This window comes from Pseudorasbora parva, chromosome 8 (genome assembly GCF_024679245.1).
Source record: "Pseudorasbora parva isolate DD20220531a chromosome 8, ASM2467924v1, whole genome shotgun sequence".
In the NCBI taxonomy this organism is placed as follows: domain Eukaryota; kingdom Metazoa; phylum Chordata; class Actinopteri; order Cypriniformes; family Gobionidae; genus Pseudorasbora; species Pseudorasbora parva.
Genome location: NC_090179.1, coordinates 38,856,032 through 38,880,742, shown reverse-complemented (window position 1 = coordinate 38,880,742; position 24,711 = coordinate 38,856,032). Strand labels below are relative to the sequence as shown.

The following is a 24,711-nucleotide window of genomic DNA, read 5'->3' as shown; positions in this document are numbered from 1 at the left end:
ATTTCCAATAATTAGAAATGCCTTTCTTTACAAAAGTAGCATTTGCAATGCTGTAATAGTTTTGTATCATTCGCTACCAAATGAAGAAATCAAACACAGTAGTCTTTCTTGTAATACGCTTTGATAAGTGCCTGACCATGAATATTTTATAACACAGCTGTCTTATGTTAAATCCAGAGCGATTATGATCTTTTTTGATCTTTTAATGGAAACTTTGTCTCATTATTTTCTCAGATTTCCCTATAAAAACCATCATTGTGTTATGAAAACATTAATTTTGGTTAGATTTTACTTTCAAATTAGTTTCCTTCATCAGTAATTACATTTAAAGTGGTTGAAAACATGCAATGAACTTATATTAGAATTGATATATAAATGTACATTTTATACAAGATGTGACCTAATGTAACCCAACGTTGGAACTAAATGGAAGATTTCCAGTGCAATATAAATAGATTATTGAGGATTTGTTTTGATTTCCGTACCACTTTTGTTGTTTTAACATTATTAAGAATTCTTCTTATTATTATAACATCAAATAAGTTAAATATCCCACAACTAAGGGATAGGCTGTATTTAGTGACCACTAACATTAAAGTCTGAGACTTAAACTAACAGATTCTGCAGTACTTAACCAAAAGTCAGATCAATAAACTAGTGTTTGAACTCACCTGAAGTGCTGTAGATGTTGGAGAGCATCAGTAACAGGGTTCCTATAACAACGAAAGCCATTTGCCCAGCTTCCAACAAGACTTGCGCTGTTCTCTACGGCATGCGTATAGTTTCTAAACAGAAAACACTCATTGGAACATGCCAAGCAAAGCAATTTTTACTGAGAGCTGGAAAAAAGCACTTCAGCTGCTCTCTTGGAGAAATCCACAGCAGCGCATCACGATAAAGTCTGGTCTGAAGCGCGTGGATCTTTGTATGAGGAACTGCATGACGACTCTGTTGTCTAACTATTTAGTTTACTCCCTCTGTCACTCATTTGGCTGTAATGTCCGTCTGCTGAAGCGCTGAAGCGGTACACAGACTTCACAAGCTGTTCGTTCATCCATTCAGCTCTCAACTGCATGGCGTTTGAATAAGATGCTCGAGTCGAGTGTGTGTCAGCGCGCTCTGCAGAATGAATCGCGTGGAGCTTCAGTCCGCCCGCCCGCGAGACCAGCGCGCGTCTCCCAAAGAAATCTTAAAGCGACAGCTTTGTTTCGCTGTCCCTTTCCATAGGCATTTAGCCTTATGATTTTTATTTTCATTTATTTATTTAGTTTGCTAAATAATAAATAGCAAACAACAACTATTTTTATTATTATATATATATATATATTATATTTTATAATTATACATATATAAATTATTTTATAATTATACATATTATATATATATATATATATATATATATATATATATATATATATATATATATATATATATATATATATATATATATATATATATATATTATATACATACACACATTTACACGTTGACACATTGTTTTAAGATTTGGTGAGTAAAAGTTACAGTTTTTATTTTGAAGTAAAAATATTTTTAAAAAATTAGAACATTGGCACAGAAGGACCAAAGTGGCATTTTGTATACTGTTTATTTTTTAATTTGTTAAATGCAATACTTATTGTAATAAATGGGGATAATATTAATATTTTCATGAATTTTAGACATTTTAGACACAGCAGATTTTAGACATCTCTTTCATAAAAACTTATATTAAGTTAATTAATTAAAATTAAATTAAATGTGCATTCTGTTGCTATTATTATAATATGATCAATCAAATTAATATGCCTGAATAAGTCATAGAATAATTTCAGATGAATCTCTTCATCTCTTCATCACTTTAAATAAAATAGCTGATTTAGTATTTTACATTAATGACATTTAAAAAAATATCCAAATATTAATAAAAAAAATATATCCAAAACCATATATACATTTTTATACATTACATATACACTGTAAAAACATTTGGTTGGTTTTTGTTGGTTTAACTTAAAAAAGTAAGTAACCTGGTTGCCTTAAAATTTTGAGTTTATTGAAATTAAAAATTTGAGTTGATACAATGAAGGAAATTTGTTCGATAAATAGAAACTCAAAATATTATTGCATCTGAACCACATAAAAAAATGGATAAATCATGAAAATAGCACTATTTGGCATGTTTCACTGCGTCATCAGAAATAAAACACACACAATTACCAATATGCTTACATAATCTTTTAAAAATCTTTTAATAAAAGTTTATCAAATCTTAAAAAATGTTAATTGTATTAACTCAAAATTTTAATTTCAATGAACTCAAAACTTTAAGGCAACCAGGAAACCTTTTTTCTAAATAATTTTTTACAGTGTACAAGTTTATCCAGGTGAGACAAACTAGGGGCCACCTTACCCCTCTTTTAATATTTGACATTTTACACTATAACAACTAAATTAGCAAATGTTATTTATTTATAACACATAGCTGATGCATTCTGCACATGGCATTTTCCCCCATGTTACCCTATATGCACTTTTGTTTCACCTCACGCAGCAGCCAGGGACTCATTTTTCACATGTATTCTGAAGCAAAACTGATCTTTGTTTAGACTGTCTGGCTATCCTTTAGTGATGCATTTTGATGAATACATAATATGCGGCTATATTTTACAGCAACCCATTAAGTGTGGACTTTATTTCCAATGCAGTCAGACCCCTCATTGATCGGCCTTCTTGAGATTTACTGGTGTTCTTCTCCAGGGCTTTCCTTGAGCCATGTGCCGTTTTTCTTTACCGCATTGACTTTGTGTCTATTGTGAAAGACCACCATTATTGAAGTGAGAAGCGAGCATTTGTCTTTCTTTGAAGCTCAAAATGGGCTGAGAATCAGAGGACAGACAACAGTTGTGAGCTCTAAGGAAACCAACTGTGCAACAAATTGAAATTCTCCTCACCTCAGTTGAGAAATTGCTCTGAGTAATAGCAAACAATGTCTGAGAGGTCCGAATGAAAACCTTCATCAAGATCTCAGTGCATCAATAACAAGTATTTTAAAAGCATGAATTTGCTGTCCACACACGGCGGATTCACGCTTCTCTGCTCACATCAGAAACAACGGCCCTGTCAGTGCTCCAAAAGCAATGATTTATCTGGTTTCTTAAATAAAAAAATTAATTAATATAATAACTCCCTCAAAATTGAGATGCGATGACATTTACTTTCAGCCTTTTCTCTGATACTCTCAGTGTCATGTTTGTCATCAATGTGCACCTACGTGTCAAAGGAGCATGCCAGCGATGATTGCCTTGCAGATGACACACAATTATGTGTTTAGACATAGTGCTGCCACAAACAAGCTATCTTCCTGCTATCAGTAATCACAAAACGGATGAGTCATTTCTTTCTGCCAAAGAAACTATGGTCCCTTAACAATGTGTGGCACACAGAAAAACTTGACAGCACAAACAAACAGTCTTTTACTACCTCAAATGATTTTATTGAAGTCTATGGATGTCATAAATTAAAGACCTTTCGAACACAACTAAACACAATTAAAAGACCTTTCGAACACAATTCTACGTAATTCTTTCTTCCAGTAACGTATATTTCCCCTGGGCAATATGACCAAAATCTTACATTACACAAAAAAATAGGGCACAAAATTATTTAACAGAATTCCATTTTTTTTTTTTTTTTACTAGTATTTTGAATTTTGCCCTTCAATGTGTCGTATGTTAGTGTTAATGGAAATGTCCAATGTCCAGGCAAATAAGCTGCCAGTACTTTTTTAATTTTAACTTTTAATTCTAAAAATTAAAGGATTAATTTTTTACAGTGAACAGCATTTTATTTTAGTAATTTTATTTCACTATATATATATATATATATATATATATATATATATATATATATATATATATATATATATATATATATATTTGTTTTTACTTTTTATTTAAGCATACATTTTTTACAAAGAACAAAATAACGACTGGTAGGTTACTACAAAGACAAGTCTCCCATTTGTTTCATACATTTAAGTGAGTTACATAATAAGACCATTTCCACCACCGTAGATTACATTTATGTGCTTCCAGGTCATAAGTAATTTTTTCCATTGAAAATATTTCCTCCATGACATTCCTCCATTGGTCCAGTCTCAAGGGCTCACTTTTTTTTTAATCAATTCCTTGTTGTAATTTTGGGTATCAGTGTAACCCTTCTGTTTGAACCGGACATGAACCCGTATCCGCCAGCATGAGCGTCTGACGCTCTAACAAGAAGGCTAAAGGCTGTAACCTCTAGCGTCAGTCACTAGAGCATCTCTTGAGGTCAGAGGAGTGAGGTTTACTTGCACTGTGACTGGCCTCTGTTACACTCATCCCCTTCAACCTCACTCCCATCCGGGTCACGGCACCAAACGTTCGAACCGCCCGCTCCAAGCGGGATTTAAACCCTGATCCACCGGCATGAGAGTCGAACGCTCTAAGGAGGCTAACATCAGTCGCTAGAGTATCTCTTAAAGGCCAGACGAGTAAGGTTTACTTGCACAGTGACTACTAATTGGTCTCACATCACTTTGAATAGGTAAATGTATTCCACTCTAATAACATCTTTAGTTAATAGGCCTAAGTATGTGGATATAAATAAAGTTTTTATGATCAATTTTTATATACCACTGAATCTTCTTCATTCTTATCACTAGTCAATATCATAAAAAAATTAGCTTATCAATCTTACTTGACAAATCAACAAAAAACGGAGCAAAAAAAGAATGAAAAAAATGAACTACAATAGAACCCAAATGAAGGTACAAAAGTAATTCAGTCAAGATCAGTGAGAGATTTTCAGCTTTTTTGTTGTTTGATCAGGATTAATAATGACAGCAAATAAATTTGGATGCTGTCTCTTTAAGACCTGCTGCAGTGATCCACTTTCTTATTTTCTCAGTTCTTTCTGTTTACTATTTTCTCTTGGAAAAAGCATGACTATGCATCACTAATTTTCTTCAGCTGCAATTAGGCTACTGTTTAGATTTACACTTTTTCCCACCAAAGTGACGCATGGTACAAATAAATGGACAGAAATGAAAAAGAAACAAAGCTCAAAGGTGACCCAGGTTATCGCCTGCCTCCTCCGGTGGCTTCCTGTTCTTTCAGCACAACGGCATGTGATAGTAAATATTGACTCATCCACGTTCATCCGTAGCTGAGGCTTGAAGAGAACCCTTGAGGCAAATACATTCGAGTACTTTTGATTAGGCCAAGCACCTGCAGACACGTTTCCATGTATTCCATGTAAACACACGTTGAAGAAACGACAACAGCACAACACTAAAAATAACATAATCGCTGCGGACCACAGACATGTATTTGTGTTCTTGATGGCCTGCGTTGGCCTATAGCCCATGTTTCTGTTTCTGCTGTCTACAGTTCCTGTCAGTGGTGTGGCAGTGCCATATGGCCCTGGCTCAGAGTTTCTGCCGGATTCTGGAAAGGGGTGGAAGAGGTGGGGGGCAAAGGCACAGACTGCGGGTCACTCCAGGGCAGGACGAGCTTTTCATAACAAAGGGTCTGCTCCTGGGACGTGTGCTCTACTGTGAAGACACAATAGGCTTGTGATGATTTCCTGTGGTCTGGCACAACTACATAACAGCTCAGTGACAGAAGTGAGGGCGTTTATCTGATGATAAATGCAGGAGTTTGGGATGAGGATAGTGATGAGGGGTGATTTGGGGAGGGGGCCTTAGGTCAGTTGGGATAAAAAGAGCAGACCGTACACCTGCCTGGCAACATCAATAAAATTTCACAGTTTGACCTCTGGTAGACACAACTGTGACCCATGGGAATAGCATTACCGTTATGGTACAGATGCTTTTGTTTATTAATTAACTTGAGAACGAGATGGCTTTTCATGAGAGTGCAAACTCTTTGAGGTTTTCTGTGAAGAATTATAATGTAAATGGTAGTTTACTGGAAGTTGACAATAGTGCCTCAAATATATATATTTACTGCCACCTACTGGAAATATCAATGCCTTGAGTAAATAGAAGGGTTGGAATTTTAAAATCAGGGCCTCATTTGTGAAGACATGCATGATCCTATGTGAACTAAAAAAAAAATCATGAATTAAAATGAGCTCAAGTAACAAGATTTTTAACATGTTTAGGCTGTGGGCACTCTATGATAATGTCAGGAGTGACACCACTTTCTTATTTGTTCATTAAAGTTCATTAAATGTTCATCACATTTGGTATATAATGATGAATTAAATAGCTTATAATTGATTTTCCAAATTAAATGTTTAAATTGAAGTTTGACAAGCATATAAAGTCACTTCATAAATGTCAATGTCAACTTCATCAATGTCATTTAAACTGTATTTGATCACATTGAGTTGGACCAACTCAATTAAATTTGAGAGAGTATAAATAAAGTTTTTTATGAGTTGGGGCTACACATATTTATTGGGTGGAAATCCTGCCCTCAATTAAAATTAGTTTTTACAATGAGTTGTTTTTGAGTGTATAAAAACAAAAAGCTCACAGGAAATAAAGCATATATTGACTACAATGTAAAGTTATGTATTTTGTTGGTTATCCCTTGTTTTTGATTACAGCTGGCATTCTCCTGAGCATTAACTTTGCACATGCCTGTGTCATACTTAACTTCTTTCCCAGTCTTCCTTAAGTTCTTCCCAAAGTTGAGTTTCATTGGGTATCTATATGACTGATCACAATTCAGGTTTATAATTTCCCCAACGGTTTCAATGGCTTTAAGGTCAGGGGACTTGCTTAAAGGTTCATTGTGCACAACTTTATGGCATTTGCGGAGTGTTAGGGATCGTTATCGTGTTGGAAAATACACATTTGCTGTCCGAAACAAATTTTCCATACTCGGCCACAAGCAGGTTTCCCAATTATTGGTCCATTTTTGAAGTTTGTACATCCTTCCAAAGCCTGCTGCATTTGTGTCCCAATACCATTATGTTTCATGTGTAATGGTGCTATGCATGCATTTGGTATTAAAACACTTCAAATCCAATGCTAAATTGGACATGATTAAATATGAACATGAAACATGCTAAATATTCAAAACAAACTGACCAGACTGAGCCATTTCAACAATATCCTTATTGGTTGCAGAGGACAGCACCTTTCATGGACATTTTCACCAAACCCCCACAAAGTTACATATAATAAAGCTAATAGGTCTACCTACCTGCCATGCCACATCGTGATTTATTGAATTATGGGCTAGGAATAATGTGTGCATGTTGGTATAACCATGGCCAAAAATGGGTATAACCATGGCCAAAAATGAAGTCCACACAATTTGGTATGTTTCATTACATCATTGCAAAAAGCATTTTTCGAGTCAATTTTGGCCTTTATAAATCCCAATTTGTCCCTCATTTTTGACGTGTCATTAGATGTCACAGCAACAGCATTGACTGTCTGTGCTTTAAATCAGGGGCCGTCACTGCCTTAAAAAACAAGGGGATATGTGGCATTGCTGGTCCCTTACATATAGTTCAGCAGACTTTGCGGGCGTGAATATATGTCCCATAATCATGAGTTATCGACTGAACAGGAATGTTGAGTTATGCATACATTTATGGTCATATGGTCAGCACGGTTCTTTAAAAAAAAATAGTAAATCAAATAATACTAGGCTAAATACAACAGGCTAAAAGTTCTCCTTCTTAACAAAAAATTATGCAAAGTGAAGATCCAGGTTAAAAATCTGGATTGGAGGAACAATAAACTCACACAGCAAACAATTTTTGCATTTAAAAGACGTCTAATAATCGTCCAAACACTGCCCTGATGTCTAGGCTAAAACAAGGTAAAATTTAGGCTGTCAGTGAAAATGTAATAGCCCAAGAATAGATTAGACATCTAAAACAAATACATGTCAAAGACACGAAACCATACATCTTGTAATACATCTCCCAAGTTATTTAGGTAAAAATGACATGTAACCAAATTAAAGTTTATTTTGGCTAGAAGTGTGTTGCTCATAGCCGGACTATATCAGGTCTATAGTTAAGATGGTGAAATGAAGGCTATTGCTTACTGGGGAGAGGCTAAAGTGAATTTTGTCATAAATAAAAGACATTTTCTCATTTTTTATAATTGAACAAACATATATATATATATATATATATAGTTTTTCTGAACACTTTAAACAAAATAGTCAGTTTAATAAATAATAAACATCTATCGTTAAGTGTACCTTAATATTTTAGACATATACTGACAATCAAATCTGTAAAACACGCTCTGAAAACTCACCACTGACTTCAATGGCTCGCTCCAAATCCAGGAGTGACAGACTCTTTGGAGTGATTGAAGAAAAGGTGGGTGTGATATCGGTGTCTTTGGATTGTGCATGTATGTTTAGCTGAAGAAGTGCTCTGAGTATATGGAGAAGCATCTTGAAACTTTTGCTTTGGTCTTCTTGTCTTCTCTTCAATGCCCAGTGGTATTTGGTAGAAGAAAAAAAAAATCTATTATCAAAATAAATCCATTAAAGTAAGTCAAAGATATTTAAGATATACTGTTGAAATACAATGCGGGTGGACTTATTTTGGGCTGAAAGCAGAGGTAAAACAAACGCATCAATTCCAGCTATGTGGCTAATGGAAATGACTACTGCTACTGTCACAAGTCTCTCTCTCTCTCTCTCTCTCTCTCTCTCTCTCTCTCTCTCTCTCTCTCTCTCTCTCTCTCTATTCCAAAGATTCCCTAGAGAACTTGTTCAACAGATTGTACCAAAGAATCTATACAAAGCATGCTTACTAATAGATCACTTCTTTTGTAACTCGATGTGATTAAACCACTACCTCTGGCAAAGAAAATAGTGCTGCACTATTAACTAACAAAAATAAAAGCAGGGAATGTGTTTATGAAGGCAGAATATATAGAAGTCTATTGTCCCTGTGATGAGGAACATTCTCACAGCTGAGGTTCACCTCATTGTTTCTTTACCCTCCCTTTTGTTATTTTTGTTGAGCCTGAATGGCCAGGGGGCAGTCAACACTATTGCCCCCAGTCAGCTTATTGATCCCAGATACATTGATCTCTGTGTATAACAGATGTTTAATTAGAAGAGAATGGCTCACTGTTGAAAAAAAAAACTCCAAAATGAGATGGATATTCATGGATATTCTTTATCATAGCAACCAAAGTATCTCAGCTGGAAAAACGCTACCCTTGCAAAGCGCTTTCCAGCGCCACAGGCTGGCCATTTTCAGAAGAGCACCAGGCGTTTTTTAGCTGGATAAAATTAAATATTTATTCCTAGTCATATCGCCAATTAGTCTCTTCAACATTTGTGCAAAATACTGGAGCCTAACCTGAGAAAGAAGTCCAGAAGATTCCACACAGCGTTCCTGGTCACGTCATTTGCAACTCATGGGCGGGGATTATGCTAATTATGAATGAGGGTGCCTGCGCTCCCTATTTACGCATGTTTGGAATTAATTAATATACACACGATATACAAGTGCCGAATCCGTGGTACATTAAGCGTTTGTGAATATGGACGAGAGTTTTCATAAAGGTCCATTTTACGTGCACGTTTAGAATTTGCTCATAGCCTATTTAAGAAAGTTACATGAATGAGTCTGTATTTTGCGATATTAGGCCTACTCCTCAAAAGTCAAGCATCAGATATGTAAATCTGTAAGGGATAATCTACAGCTCTGTGCAATAAGTAATGAATAATTGGTCATTTAATTATTAGAAAAATAATGCACACATCACAGGGGGTCACACTGATATGCTCACAAGTAAGGTGATAACTCACAAATATCAGCTTAATGAAATAACCAGTTTTCCCCGTTTACACATGCGAACCAGTAAACAACACAGTCAGCAGGAGATTTACGGCTCATATTATCCCTCATGCAGTTACAGATGCAGCGTTTTGACTGAACCTCTTCTACTTCTGCTGCAGGAGATGAGAACACATCTTTACAATTTTCTGGGTCTTAAATAAGTCTGCGTTTGTGATACCTTATTTCATGCAAAACGCTAGCTCGCTCTGTCTGGATGCATTTAAATCAGCACTAAGTTTGCGTTAATTGTCAGCTACACATGCGCACTTCAATAAGCCGACAGAAAGCAGGTTAATGCGTTTACATGCAGCGCGAAATCGGAGTAAGACTCAAAAAAAAATACCTGTCCCGACCGGTTTATGCTTACGCCGTTTATGACCTTACTCTGATAAAACGAAAACGGGTTACCGCGTTAACATGACCATGTTCATTGTCGGCTTATTGGGCATAATCAGCTTAAAGGAATACTTCACCACTTTTTTATATTAAACTATGTTAATCCTTTTAACTAAGACGAGTTGATACGTGCACTTAATCGCTCTGACGATTGACAGAAATGAGAAAGGCGAAGGGGAGATGTGAGGGAGGATGTTTCAGGACTTTTTACTGCGCCGAGTCGAAGTACTCTCAGAAGTGCCATTCCGCCATACATTATAGTTCTCCTTTTTAATCCGCTTAGAAAGCGCCACGTTTTTTTTTTATGTCACCATACTTGATCGTTCAACTATTCGTGTAACTGTATTTAGATAGGGAAACGTGGAGGTGTTTGGTCGCTTCTAACTTGATCTCTGTTTGGTACCATAGTGAATGAACTGGGCTTAGTGGGCTAAGCTAAATGCTATCAGATCATCATCACGCGTCAGAGAGATTAAGTGCCCGCACTGAGACGAGAGAGGTATGTATCAACTCGTCTTAATTAAGGGAATAACATAGTTTAATAAGAAAAAGCGGTGAAGTATCGCTTAGAATGTGCATGTAAACGCACAGAGGAATGGGGACAGATGGATTGGGACAAAGCCCTGGCGGTGATGATGGATGAAACCCATGAGCAATGAGCATCTGAGGCAGAGCAATATGTGCCCGAGGACTGAGGCAGAGGCAGAGCCGGAGGGAATGAGGAACCGTTGAGGTGGAGAGACTGAGCAAAGCAGAAGGCTGTGGTGTAAGTAGAGTGACGACTGACCAAGGGGAGCCAGTGGGACCAGGGAACCCGGGGTCTCTGGTGGAACCACAAGGCCGAGGGTCTCTGGTGATACCAACAGGTTGATGGGCCGAGGTGGAGCAAAGGGATCAGATGCGGGAGGCGGAGCCCCAGGATGCTCGGGCGAGGCTGGTAATTGCATGACCTGTGGCCTGGGAAGACGAAGGGCTGCTGGCATCCAGCAGAGGCGAGGCTGGAGGACTGGCTGAGCTTTGTGGTGAGGGTGATAGTGGTAAGTTTGATGCAATCAATAATGATAACCACTTCCTACACTGAAAAAAAGGTGTGTTGGTTAATCATGTACATAAAACAACATCATGGAATTAAGTAATTTTTTAGTAACCCAAATGAGTATCCCTCGGAGTAGTAGTAAAATTATTTTAATATGGCTTCCTAACAACAGTGGCGTGCACATAGAGACCCTGCCTCTTTAATCAAATTTATTGTATATTTTTGTGGTCATTTGTCTGATTTATAAGACTGCACTAGTTTTCATTCTGTTAGTCAGCAATAGCACATAATGAACATGCATTGTTGCAATAAAGAGCATATTACTCTGACAGCTCATGTCAAGTGCTAAGTCAATGAAGCAGTCTCAGTGCTTTCTTGAAATAGCGATGATTCAGAACAAATGGATCGAGCTCAGTCCATACAGTTATGAGTGCTGTCTTGAAACAATTCAATAGGGTGGGAGGCAATACCTCAGTATGCAAGTTCTTTACATTCCCTCAGCTGCTGATGTCGCAGACTCACACCCTTGCCCTGGTCAGGCTCACTCTGGGGCTCCCGTTCAACAAAGGAACTCAAACAAAGGAACACATGTGACTGATGAAAACAAACTTAAAAGTCCATGAAAACAAAAACTAACTGGACATAAGTGTGGACAATAGACTTCAACATTCTGCCTTCATAAACACATTCCCCATGCTTTTATTTTTGTTAGTTAATAGTGCAGCACTTTTCTTTGCCAGAGGTAGTGGTTTAATCACACAGAGTTACAAAAGAAGTGATCTGTCAGTAAGCATGCTTTGTATAGATTCTTTGGTACAATTTGTTGAGCAGGTGTCTTGCATATTAATCTAATTACAAATTTAAAATTATATATTTAAAACAGCAAAGAACAAAAAAAAAATACAGAAAACAGATATTTGATTACATTTTAACTATGAATGAAAAGGTCAATCTAAACGGACCGGGTCCGTCCTGTAACCTCAATTATTTCTTAGATGGTATTTGTTTATTTAAAAAATATTAACATTTGGCAAGTCATTTATATGCTCAGAGTCCGCATGTCATGCATTTGCCAATTCTTTCTCAATCCTGTTATTCATATAAAAAAACAGGACTGAGTAAAAGTAACAAGAGTGAGTACAGTCCTCTGATTTATTGAATTAGTGTGAATATTAGTTAACATAAAACTATTCATCTCATTTTTAAGGTTTACATTTGAAATGACTGAAGTTGTATACAGGTGCCAGAACCAGCTGCCCCCACCCGCTGCCCCTATTCTGTTGTCATTCATGTTGCCCAGTGTTCATTTCTGTTAAAATTTCTTATTACCAAGTGTTCATTCCAGTTACATTTGACTTTTTTGTTCCAAAAAAGAAACCCCCCACGTTAAAGCATAATTTATCCAATTGATAACCTTCGCTTCAGAGTGATATTTTACTGACATATCAATTGAACATGTAACCAACCATTTCTTTAAAATAAAAAACTTAAAGGGGAAGCAAAGGAATTAATTCACATGCTTTTGATAAACAATAAAGATTAATTTTGAAGAATTAAAACAAGCAAATAGCACCCCATTCGGTGGAATGGTCCAAATTTTACATCACCTGAACCTTCCGATCCAGTATTTAAAGTGTGCTTTTTCTATTTGGAAATCTTTTGTCATCATGTTATTTTAATATGTTAGTAAGGCTGTATTTATTGCTTATTCTAGAAGTAGGGCTCTATAAAACCCTATTAGGTCCATTGCTTCCAGTAAAGTTGCTTTAAAGTCGCTATAATTCATAATCTTACTGGTATCACAGACACACGTGGAACAGACACACGTAAAGTGCTTACTTTACGCTGATTTACAGTCAAGAGGTGATTTTTCAGTGTTGGGAGAGTCTCAATCTCCCAGGCTTAGCTGCTATTCCAGGCTCTTATGCCCATATGTTTGTGTGTGTATGAGCACTACTGGGTCAAAACCTCACTGAGAGAAATGTCTGGATTAATGGTTGTGTAATACCACTGGCATATATAATTTTACATCAGCAGAGTGTTCTATTATGGGGATAGTTAAATGTCAGTAAATCTGTGTATGTTTGGCTTAGAGCTTAAACGGATTTAAAACCATTTATTATATGTACAGATTAAAATTTTACACAATATCCTATCCCAGTTATCAAACATACGTTTTTATTAAGTCTTTTAGAAACATCTCTTCGTGAACTGCACTTATATAATTATTAATGATTAAAAAAAACTTTGAATTCCTCTTTGGAAAATGAAATATTTTGTGGAAGTTGTTTTTTGGAGAGTCCTTAATGACCACTAGGTGGCATAGAAGACTCATCAAATATTAAATCTGTTTGGAAATGCAGAGGTTCAAATCTAAATGTTAGACCGGTTATAAACTATAAATAATCTTTAACATTGAAAACAGACTGTTAAAACGAAAGTTACACCAAGATAATACATTCTACAGAAGCCAAATACTGTAGGTTTATATAACCATATGTTATATCTAAATTGTTATTAATAGAAAATATGTTGTTGTAATTTCATGTATTTATATTCTTGTCTGAACTACTTTTATATAGAAACAACACAAATGCAACTACAGTGCCTATTAAACGCATGGGAACAAAAGGCAATTGGGTTAATAACAGTGCAAACCAGCCAACAAACATAGTTCAGTGAAAAATGCACATTTAAAATAAATTATTAATCTCATGCATAAAACCCTGATCACCGGGGGGATAATGTAGAACCTTCCCATAGCCTGTTCGCCTTATTATACAGTATACTGTGCAAAAGTCTAAGGCACGTTCCATTCCTTTTGTCAAAATGGAAATGTTTTTTGGAAATGATAATTGATATTTGCACACACAGTACTGTATTAAATATATAATTTGGGTGAATATTGGGTATAATTATAGTGAATTTGCTCTTGCCATCAGAAAGCCTATAAGAAAGTCAATTTGTGTGGGAGTAACCTGCGATGTGCAAATGGCTTTGACCAAATTGTTTCTTAAGTGGATATGGTCAAGCTGTGTGTGTAATGGTTGGCTTTATGGTGCAGATGCTTACATCATGCTGTAGCTTTAACTAGCTTATTGATTGAACTCTCTGGATACGGTCAGAACAGAACCTGGCTAACTACACTCTAAAAAATGCTGGGTTAAAAACAACCCAAGTTGGGTTGAAAATGGACAAAGCCAGAATTTGGGTTGTTTGAACCCAGTGAATGCACCCATTCAAACAACCCAATTTTCTGGGTTAGACCATTTTCAACCCAACTTAGGTTGTTTTTAACCCAGCATTTTTTAGAGTGTATGACCTACTCCAGATAAGAAAAAAAGAAAAGCATTGCTGCATACAATTATATAATATTTTACAGTGGATAATGCATAAAATGGACCCTAAAATGGTTACCCTACAGCTGATATGGGCTAAGGAATGGAAATCCAACTGGATATTATAAAACTTAATGTGAAGAATGTTAAAGGGGCAGTTAACCCAAAAATTGTCCAATTACCCCATGATGTACTCACCCTCAAGTCATTCTAGGTGCATATGACTTTCTTCTTTCAGATGAATACAATCAGAGTTACATTAAAACATGCCATTGCTCTTCCAAGCTTTATAATGGCAGTGTATAGAGCAGGGATGGGCAAAGTCGGTCCTGGGGGGCCACTGCCCTGATAAAACTCACCTGCCCGTAGCTTTCAGAGTAATCCTGAATTGATTAGCTGGTTCAGGTGTGTTTGATTAGGGTTGGAACTAAACTCTGCAGGGCAGTGGCCCCCAGGACCGACTTTGCCCATCCTGGAGGATGAGATTTTGAAGCCTAATAAGTGCATCCATCCATCCATCCATCCATCCATCCATCCATCCATCCATCCATCCATCCATCCATCCATCCATCCATCCATCCATCCATCCATCCATCCATCCATCCATCGTATATGTAATCCACACAAAAAAAAGGCCTTCTGAAGCAAAGCAATGTGCTTGTGTAAGAACAATATCCATATTTATTAACTAAAATAACAAGCTTCCACAGATGGCTGTACGCATCGATTAACCGTGAAAGAGTAACCCCTGATCTGATGCTTGGCGTATTGACAGACACAGAAGAGCAGAGGATAGAGCAAAACCAAACACCGGTCTTGAATTAGAAGTCTAAAACAAGAATCTTTACAGAGAAATATCAGAGGATTTTGGATTACGGATGCACTTTTTTGGACTTCAAAATCAGGATTGCCATTCTAGCTTAGAAGAGTCAGGAACTGTATTTTTTTAAATATAGAAGATAGTCATATACACCTAGGATGGCTAGAGGTTAAATCATGGGGTAATTTTAACTTTTGGTGAACTATCCCTTCAAGTCATGGTGCAATATTTTTCTGTCAAATGTTGTTTTGCACACACGTTATGTGCTGGTTATCCTGTCTCCCTCTGTGTTGCACACACGACATTGACAGCCTGTATTGTCACTGCTTCATCAATCAACAACCCTAAGATCTGATCATGTTTGCTCCTCTCTCTGAAGTAGTGGTGACAGCAGCTGCCACTCTGTATTCTCTGTTTTTATTTGTAACACCCAGAGACAAATACTTTTCCTGCTACTTATAAATCTATATTTATATTTCTATGGATACAATATCATATTTGAGTATGTGCAAGTGGTATAAAATTGACCCAAGGTATTCAGCTGTTTTACAAACGTATTTCGTAATTGACTGTGTCGCAGTTACTGTCAGGAAATGCAGCTCATTTGTATGGCAGGCTGTAGTTAAAAACTGAAGCGTACGCCACAGGTCTGACCTACCACCAAGACTTAGCTGAGCATTTTCTCCTAATCACAGTCTTTGTGCCAGACACGTTTTACCTGTAGTTCAAGTGAGACATAAAGCTCAGACAAGACTATCAAAGACCTGAGCTCACCAGTCCCCAATAATTGAGCAGCCCTAATGCATGAACTTCTGATGTGTTTCTATGGTAACCGGCCAATCGGAGAGGGTGAGAATGAGCTTTGCTCGGGGTCTGTATATCCCGTGGCCTATACTGATTAGCCTATAGGCTAATATCACAGACTAACTCATGTCACAACGCATATGCCAGCCAGTAACTGGCTGCACCAATTTACCTTGAAGGAAACGTTCACTGAAAATTATTCTTATAGGTTAAATAACCATAAGAAAATCCCAATGCAACTTTTTTATTACGATGCTGTATACTCAGATTTTTAAATTGTAACCAACAAGCAGATCAGGTGAAGATTAATGCATTTTTTCAAGTTCAAATGAACCTACAGTAGGAAATAAATTGTTTCGTCATTCATTACAGTCATAGGATGAGGTGCAGAACGAGTTATTAATGTGGTTTTGTTGCATGTTTTGTTGTTGGCTTGTTATGACAAGATTAACTTTTTAACTGATTTTGTGTGTGTGTGGTATTTGAAAATCCAACATTGTGAGGACCAAATGTCCCCACAAATATGGTTATACTAGCTATTTTTACCTTAGGGACATTTGTTTTGGTCCCCATGAGAAAAACAGTCAAAAATATAATATAAATAATATAAATATTGTTATTAAAAATGCAGAGAGTGTTCTGTTGGGTTGTGTTAAAGGTTTAAAGGCTAGGGTTAGGGGATAGAATAAACAGTCTATACAATATAAAAAACAGTAGGCTATGAACAAGTCATGTGTTGAGGTTGTGTGTGTGCAGATTTCGGTCAGAAGTTTTTTTGTGTGCAATACAATATTATTAAATCATAATGTATTCGATATTCGATAATAACTGTATTCGAATTTTTTGATGAATGCAGAGAGAGAGAGAGAGAGAGAGAGAGAGAGAGAGAGAGAGAGAGAGAGAGAGAGAGAATCGAGGAGCTCGTAACACCTGTAGACTAAAAGGGGCGTGGCTTCACGCACACACATCCGAGCTAGACTTGGTAGTAGAGTCGTGCGCAGGTGGCAGACGCGCTTCGTTCCGTGCATGAACTACTAAAAACTTCAGTTATGAATGAAAATAGTTGACTAACTATCCACAGAGAGTTTATTTCAAAGAAGGAAGCACCGAAGCTTTACAGAGAGCCGTTCTCCAAATGTGTCAGCGGCGCGCGGATGAGAGAAGAGGAGGGAATTTACAAGCTTGACTCTTGTTGTTCTGTGGGGGGTTGAGTGAATTGATATACTCAAACAAAATATACATTTCAACGACCGAGGGAAGGAAGAAGACAGCTCAGAATAAAAAGAGCGCGAGAGTGACTATCACTAGATGCTTTATGAGGTGTCGCGCGAGCGGGCGCTTCGTGAGGGGCGATGGAGAGGCTGATGGACTGGAGACCTCCAACATTTCTGCTTCTCACCTTACTGTGGGTGTTTCCAGGTAAGAGAAATATCAGTGTACAATATAAACAGCTACTAAATAGGCAAATCTTACGTCTGTTGATGCTGTGTTGGGTTTTAACTGTGAGCAAGTTAAAAGGGACTGCAGCCTATCATTAGTGAACTCTCAAATCATAGCCCATTTATTTCTAGGTTTGTTTATCTCACGTGACTACATTTGTATTATATAATAATATAACTGTTTAGTATTGTAGTGTTTAATAATGTGTTTCTAATAAGTTACACCTGTAGACATCCTCACAATATTTTTGTAGTTTTTATATATTATTTTAGTAGTTTTAAACTGATTATTTACTTCTTACCAACACATCCATGCTGTTAATTGCTAAGAAAGGTGATACATAAAGATTGTTGACATGATAAAGCCATTTGTAGCCAACACCTGAAAGTAGTGGCAGTGATTTCTGCCACTGTGATATGATTGTCCTGACTAATCTCCAACAAGTCAGAGGAGCTTGTAATCCGTTGAATTTTTACACGCAAAAACAAGGTACGAATTCATTCAGCGCTGGATGATGAGATTAAACTGTGCCATTGTGCTGCAGTTTTTCCTTTAAAGCTCTAAAACTCACAAATCTAATTTCCCTGACAAGGTATAACAAAATTGCCTTCACATGCCCTATAACCTTTTGGATGTTTTGAAATGTACTGAGCCTTATTAAACGGGCATTGGTTGCTTTGTCAGGGTTTTGGACTGTGTTTTTTAAGTTGCTGATGTGGTAGTGTTTTCTGTATCTCCAGGGAGGCACCATTATCGCATTTTATGGAGAATGTGCCATATAATGGGGAAACTGCCAGATGACATTGCTGCAGCCTGCAAATCTTAAGTTGTTTTGTGTGACCTGTCCTGATGACCCCGAAAATAATATTGCCATTTGCAGACATTTGCCCCCATATATGATGCCTTGCGAAATTACACTGCACATTTACTTTTTTTGTGGTAGCCTCTAGAGTATTACACATGATTAAGTAATGACTTTGTATGTTGACAAACTTCAAGGTTTGAAGGTGGTCTGAAGGTTGCATTTTTTTCTATGTAGACTGCACAGTTAGGCACAACCCCTTATTTACTGATAACAATAAAACTTTAGTTTGGCTTATTAGTGCCTGCTGTCATCTTAATATTTCCTGAAAATGAAAATGCCCAGGATTTCTATGCCATTTATCCAAGCGTTTTAAAAAAAAATCAGTACCAGCTTAAATACAAAAACACCGATTTAAAGGAAAAGCCCCACAGGAGATGGCTTAAGTCCCTTGATCAAGTATTCACTTGTGGTCAATGTGGCTCTCTAGTCCCTTCATTGCAGCTACTTGTGATCATACAACCATAGTGGGAATATCTTTTCTTAAAATGTACAAGGTCAATTGTGATTGTGTTAAAAAAAATGTTGGTTTCTCTAAGCACCTGTAGCAGATTGCAGGATGTTTAAACAAACTGTTTCATCCTCTGAAAAGCTGGAGGTGGATAATCAATGGCTGTAATTGAGTTCGGATCACTGGGCCTTCACAACAGAGATCGTTAAAAACAGCAATGCTCACCTACCAAAGGCAATTATGTTTGCCCCCTGCACAGCAAAGAAATTTCAATAATGGAAAAAAAATCCATCTTTCAATTCATTAACCCTGCAATGCCCCACCAGTCTATTGTTGGATTCAGTCTTTTGATTTGTACGGATACAGATTATTATAAGATATAATTAGGGCATTTAGATGTAAATTGGACATGATAGTATGAGTATGAGACAGAGTAACAGTTTAATATCACTAAAATTGGGGGTGGGGGGTGGAGGGTTAAGAAAACATTGTGGCAATGCCTAATTTTGCGTGATATGGTGAATTAAAGAGTTAGTTTACCCAAAATGAAAATTCTGCCATTAATTGATCACCCTCACATCGTTCCAAACCCATAAGGCCTTCGGTAGTCTTTGGAAATCACAAAGTAAGATAATTTTGATGAAATCTGAGAGGTTTCTGATCCTCTTTAAAGCAGCACCAGGTCATTTTTCAACCTTCATAATATATTTTCAAGACTCTTGTGATGATACATCGACTTACAATAGGTTGAATGACACGTCTGCCATAGCTTGATGGGGTCTGTATCGTTTTTGATCATACTTTTAAACTTCGGGTTTCGGGTACACTGTAAAAAATTATTTCGAATTTTTTTTACCTGGTTACCTTAAAATTTTGAGTTCATTGAAATTAAAATTTTGAGTTAATACAATGAACCTTTTTTGATATTCGATAACTTTTATTAAAATATTATTAAAAGATTTTGTAATCATATTGGGTAATTGTGTGTGTTTTATTTCTGATGACGCAGTGACACATGCCAAATAGTGCTATTTTCATGATTTATCAAATTTTTTATGTGGTTCAGATACAATAATATTTTGAGTTTCTATTTATTAAACAAATTTCCTTCATTGTATCAACTCAAATTTTCAATTTCAATAAACTCAAAATTTTAAGGCAACCAGGTTACTTACTTTTTTAAGTTAAACCAACAAAAACCAACATTTTTTTTTACAGTGTAGTAACCCAAGAAAAAAAAAACTACAAAATTCGATTGCTTTACGGCATATACGTCACTTCCACCAACACCCACACTTCCTTAAATTCGGACGTGCGAGCCCAACTTTTTTCGTCGGATAATATAGTCATGTCCGAAGCAGCACAGACAAATGCTGCTTCCTTAAGAGGAAACGAAAAAGTGATGGGATTAAAGGCAGGATGAGGATCAACATTGGACCAGCGTTTGCTCGTCGGCGTGAGCTGAAGGAGGCGTGCCCGACCGATGCTGTCCTGCTCGTTACGGTGAGCTACCACTCAAACATTGAATTGAAGTATCATAAAAATTCTGTAAAAAGGTAACCAATAGACTACTATAATGACGCTGGCTTGTAAACGTGAGCATCGTGATTATTTGGCGTTTGAAAAAAATATGAAATTATATTCATATGACATGCTGAAACATATGCCACTGACTGTACCTGGGATGAAGACATTTCACACGCAACGCCAGAAGAACACCTGCATGTGAACTCATTCTGCAGTGTTCAACTGTTAGTGCTGCACCAACCCACGGGGCCGCTTTTATGTAGTTATTTGGCCCGCCCCGCACCACTATATATTTTTACAACCCGCCCCGCACCCGCGACCATTAAATAGACATACGACCCGCGCATCACTAGTTCAGGGCTATCAGGGATGTCATGTCAACAAATGCACGCGCGATGGCATCCCCTGTTGTAGGATGACAGAGCTTACGACAGTAGTTGAGGACATTATTTTTTCCCAACTGTAGGGGGAACCCGAGAGTAAAAGTTGCCAAGTGCTGCTTTAAAAAAAAAAAAATTCAACCATTTCTTCTCATCCATGTCAGTCTCTGATGTTTTTCACTTTGTAAACACAGGACAGTTCTTCCATTTTCTACATCAGAACGCCTGCTCTGTATTGGCCAAAACAGCAAATACAGTGTGTGTGTTCTGACATAGAACCTGGAAGCACTGCACTGTGATTACAATGTGAAAAATGTCAGAAACTGACATGGATAAGAAATGGTTGAATAAAGTCAAATATATTTGTTTACATTTGTATTTTATGCACAACAATTATTCTCTTCACTTCATAGCAAAGGTTGAATGATTTTATGATGTCTTTACTACCTTTCTAGGCTTTGAAAGTGGTAATTATGTAGTAGGTCACAAAGCTCTTGGATTTCATCCAAAAATGTAAATTTTTGGTTGAACTAACCCCTTTAAATACTTTACAAATTAAATGTTATCAGTTGATTACTTTGTATTTTTCAAACTAAAACTTCAGATTGTTCATAACAAATAAATTAAATGCAATGTTGCCTGAATCATAATCAACATTTGATCGTTGGCCAGAGGAGAACTGGCACCCCGACTGAGCCTGGATTCTCCCAAGGTTTTTTTCTCCATTCTTTCACCTGATGGAGTTTTGGTTCCTTGCCACCGTCAGCTCTGGCTTTGGCTTTTGGCCTGCTTATTTGGGGACACTTTATATTAAACTATATTACTGATCTGCCTGCATTGACACTATATGAGAACTGAACTGAGCTGGACAATGGCATCACTGTTTTGTCCAGAGCGGCTGTAAAGCCGAATCAAATTTTGTTGCATTATTTTCCTGTCAACACTGTGAAGCTGCTTTGAAACAATCTGAATTGTAAAAAGCGTTATAGATAAAAGTGACTTGACAGTGTTGGCAGCATCATTGATTATTAGGGGAGTTTTGACAAGAGTCCAATGTATAAATGACAGCTACAGCAATTATAAACACTGTCAGAAAAAAGGTGCATTGCTGTCACTGGGGCGGTACCCTAAGGCAGTGGTTCCCAAACCTGTCCTAGAGGACCCCCAGCACTGCACATTTTGTATGTCTCCCTAATCAGACACACCCACTTCAGGTCTTGCTATCTCTACTAATGAGCTCATGAGTTGGATCAGGTGTGTCTGATGAGGGAAACATGCAAAATGTGCAGGGCTGGGGGTCCTCCAGGACAGGTTTGGGAACCACTGCCCTAAGGTACAAAAAACTGAAAAGGTACTATGTACCTTTAAGGTAATAATACACACTCTTAAAGTGTGTACCTTTCAAGGTACTAAGATGTATCTTTTCACTTTTGTACCTTAGGGTACAGCCCTAGTGACAGCACTGTACCTTTTTTTCTGAGAGTCAAGGGCGCATTCTTTGAACGCTTCTATATAAACTTTAGAGGTGCACTATGTTGTATTTTTGCAGTAAAATATCCAAAATCCACTAGGCCGGTGTTATATATTTTGTTCAGTTGAGTACTTCAAATATCTCAAATGTTTCCAACTATTTGTAAATTGTGAGAGAATTGCTATTTTAACCAAGGACCCGGGACGTCTGAGGGAGTCGCCTGTCAATTTTGTCATATCTGCGTTACCCTCGGTTTATGGTTTTATTTGGCAGAAGCGCGTGACTCTTAGCAGTGTGAACAAGTGTCACAGTGGTCGCTAAGCGAACGCACAGAGTAATGCCATAACATAATTTTCAACACACTCAAATTTATCTAATATGATAAATAGAGCTGCGTTACCTCATACTAATGACCGGAAAAGCGGAAATGGCTCCGGCACCTTGCAACTCTGTCCCGTCCTGTCATAAGTCCCTTTCACACTGCACGTCGGACCCGCAATATTCCCGGAACTTTGCCGGGTCGCCTTCTGTGTGAAAGCAACCACTTCCGGGGACCTAGTAACATTGCGGTATTCGACCCGGGACGAGCGCTGTGTGAACAAAAGCCAAAACTAATGCCGCAACGTGTACGTAGTTATCGTGCGACTCCTAGAGCTTGTTTTTTTCAATAATACAACCCTGCAGTGCCAGAAGAGCTAGTCGGTGTTTTAAACGCAGAGAGTGTCCGTATACAAAAGAAACTAAAATTAAACAAGCAGAAATGTGCACAAACTGGACACAAGTCGAGACCACGGAGCTCCTTACTATCCGCGCTGAAGCTGAGATCGCTCGCCGTTCGTCACATCAGGATGTCACGTGTCAACTCGATCCGGGACCGTTACGGGTTGTGTGTGAAAGTGCACATATTACGGTATTTCGCTGGCAGTGAGAATGGGCCAAATCTAGCGGCCCGGGAACAAATGCCGGATCGCATTATCCGTGTATTTGCCGGAATCGCAGTGTGAAAGGGGCTATAGTAAAAGTCCCGCTGCTCGCGAGGTGTGTGTTGTTCATCTCATTAACAATCACCTCAGCGGCCGTGCTCAGCTCTACAACACTCGGTCCTGCTCTGCTTCATACTGTAACGTTAATAATCACATCCATGAACATGATTTCTGCCTGAGTCCTATCCCGATTCTTTTCCACCGGCTGTGAGGTGAAGACCACATGTCCCAAGATGCTGCGCTCAAACTTGGTGTCATCAAACTACGTTTTGTTTTCAATAGTGCCCTCTAGTGGATGGAAAAATTACATAGTGCACCTTTAATAACAATTAAAGGTACAAATAATTAATAACAAATCATTTTCTTCCTACTAAAAGAAATTAAGTTCACCGTTTAGTGAGTCACTGGCTTGATTTATATGGAATTACCTTTGTCTCAATAAAACTGAACTAAACTTTACAAAACTGAACAAAACTTTTTCAGAAACTATCAAAAATATGCCATTACAAAAGAAGAAAAACACTTTTATAAAGTTTCGTTCATTTTTATTGAGACAAAGGGAATTCCATAGATTTACTGATACTAAACAGCAAGACGAAAGAAATTCTGACTGAAAATGAAACATTACATATCAGAAATCACTGATCACAGATCAGGCATTAGAATTAACATGGTTACTATGTAGCATTACTGTCTGGCGGGTTAAAAAACGTACAGTAAAAGTCTGTTTGCAAAGTTTAATTAAAGTTTACCAAAGAATCCACAGTGAAATGTACCGAAAAAACAAGTAATGCTCTACTGAGACTGCTCTACTAGGATACTTTGGCAGGGATTCTTGGATCTCTCCTCACCTCACTAACGTGCCCGTGTGTGAGGCCAAAGATGTGATGATGCTGAAATAGGCATTGATCTGATTCTGCAGGGGCGGTCTTTCTTCACAATATTATGTCATAATGTGACAAAATCCAAAACTAATAATTTTCCGAACTTGGTTTCTATAAAAGCTGTTTTTTGGATTAACAAGGAAGCTTTTAGGTCTGAAACTTACAGGATGTTTAAGTGACCTCTTGCATGTCAAAAGATTAAGTTTTTTTTCCTCCTCAACTCAGTGTTGAAGCTAATGGTAAAATAAGTCACAACTTGCACAGGATTTAAATTCTGTATGTTGTGCTAGTGCTCTGCATTGCGTAACATTTTATGTCGGCTTTTGTAAAACATCCCGTTTTTTCATTGCTTTAACATGCAATAAGGTCCCTCCCACTAGCTGTGCAAATGTATCTATGTTAGTATAAATTATATATACATTTAAATCTCTATTGGATGGCATGTTTCTGCATATATTTTGAATTTGCTATATGACCTG

General features: G+C 37.4%; 2 protein-coding genes and 1 long non-coding RNA gene across 6 annotated transcripts in view; 1 reads left to right on the top strand and 2 right to left on the bottom strand.

Moving 5' to 3' along the window:
• The window catches only part of zgc:77784 (uncharacterized protein LOC402947 homolog), a 75,066-nt gene extending 73,925 nt beyond the window's left edge, over positions 1-1,141 (bottom strand). The window contains exon 1 of the mRNA XM_067451176.1: positions 672-1,141. Within this exon, the coding sequence (XP_067307277.1) occupies positions 672-732 (61 nt within the window). The 5' untranslated portion in view covers positions 733-1,141. The remainder of the gene's footprint in view (positions 1-671) is intronic.
• Positions 1,142-5,269: 4,128 nt separating this feature from the next.
• LOC137085299 (uncharacterized) lies at positions 5,270-14,947 on the bottom strand. The gene is made up of 3 exons (XR_010906954.1): positions 14,809-14,947; positions 8,294-8,468; positions 5,270-5,593 (listed from the first exon to the last, which is right to left on the bottom strand). It is a non-coding gene; the product is annotated as an uncharacterized lncRNA (long non-coding RNA).
• Positions 14,948-17,218: 2,271 nt separating this feature from the next.
• esamb (endothelial cell adhesion molecule b) overlaps positions 17,219-24,711 on the top strand; it is a 57,639-nt gene continuing 50,146 nt past the window's right edge. For all 4 annotated transcript variants that reach the window (XM_067451851.1, XM_067451850.1, XM_067451853.1 and 1 more), the window contains exon 1: positions 17,219-17,653. In XM_067451851.1, the coding sequence (XP_067307952.1) occupies positions 17,587-17,653 (67 nt within the window). In that variant the 5' untranslated portion in view covers positions 17,219-17,586. The remainder of the gene's footprint in view (positions 17,654-24,711) is intronic.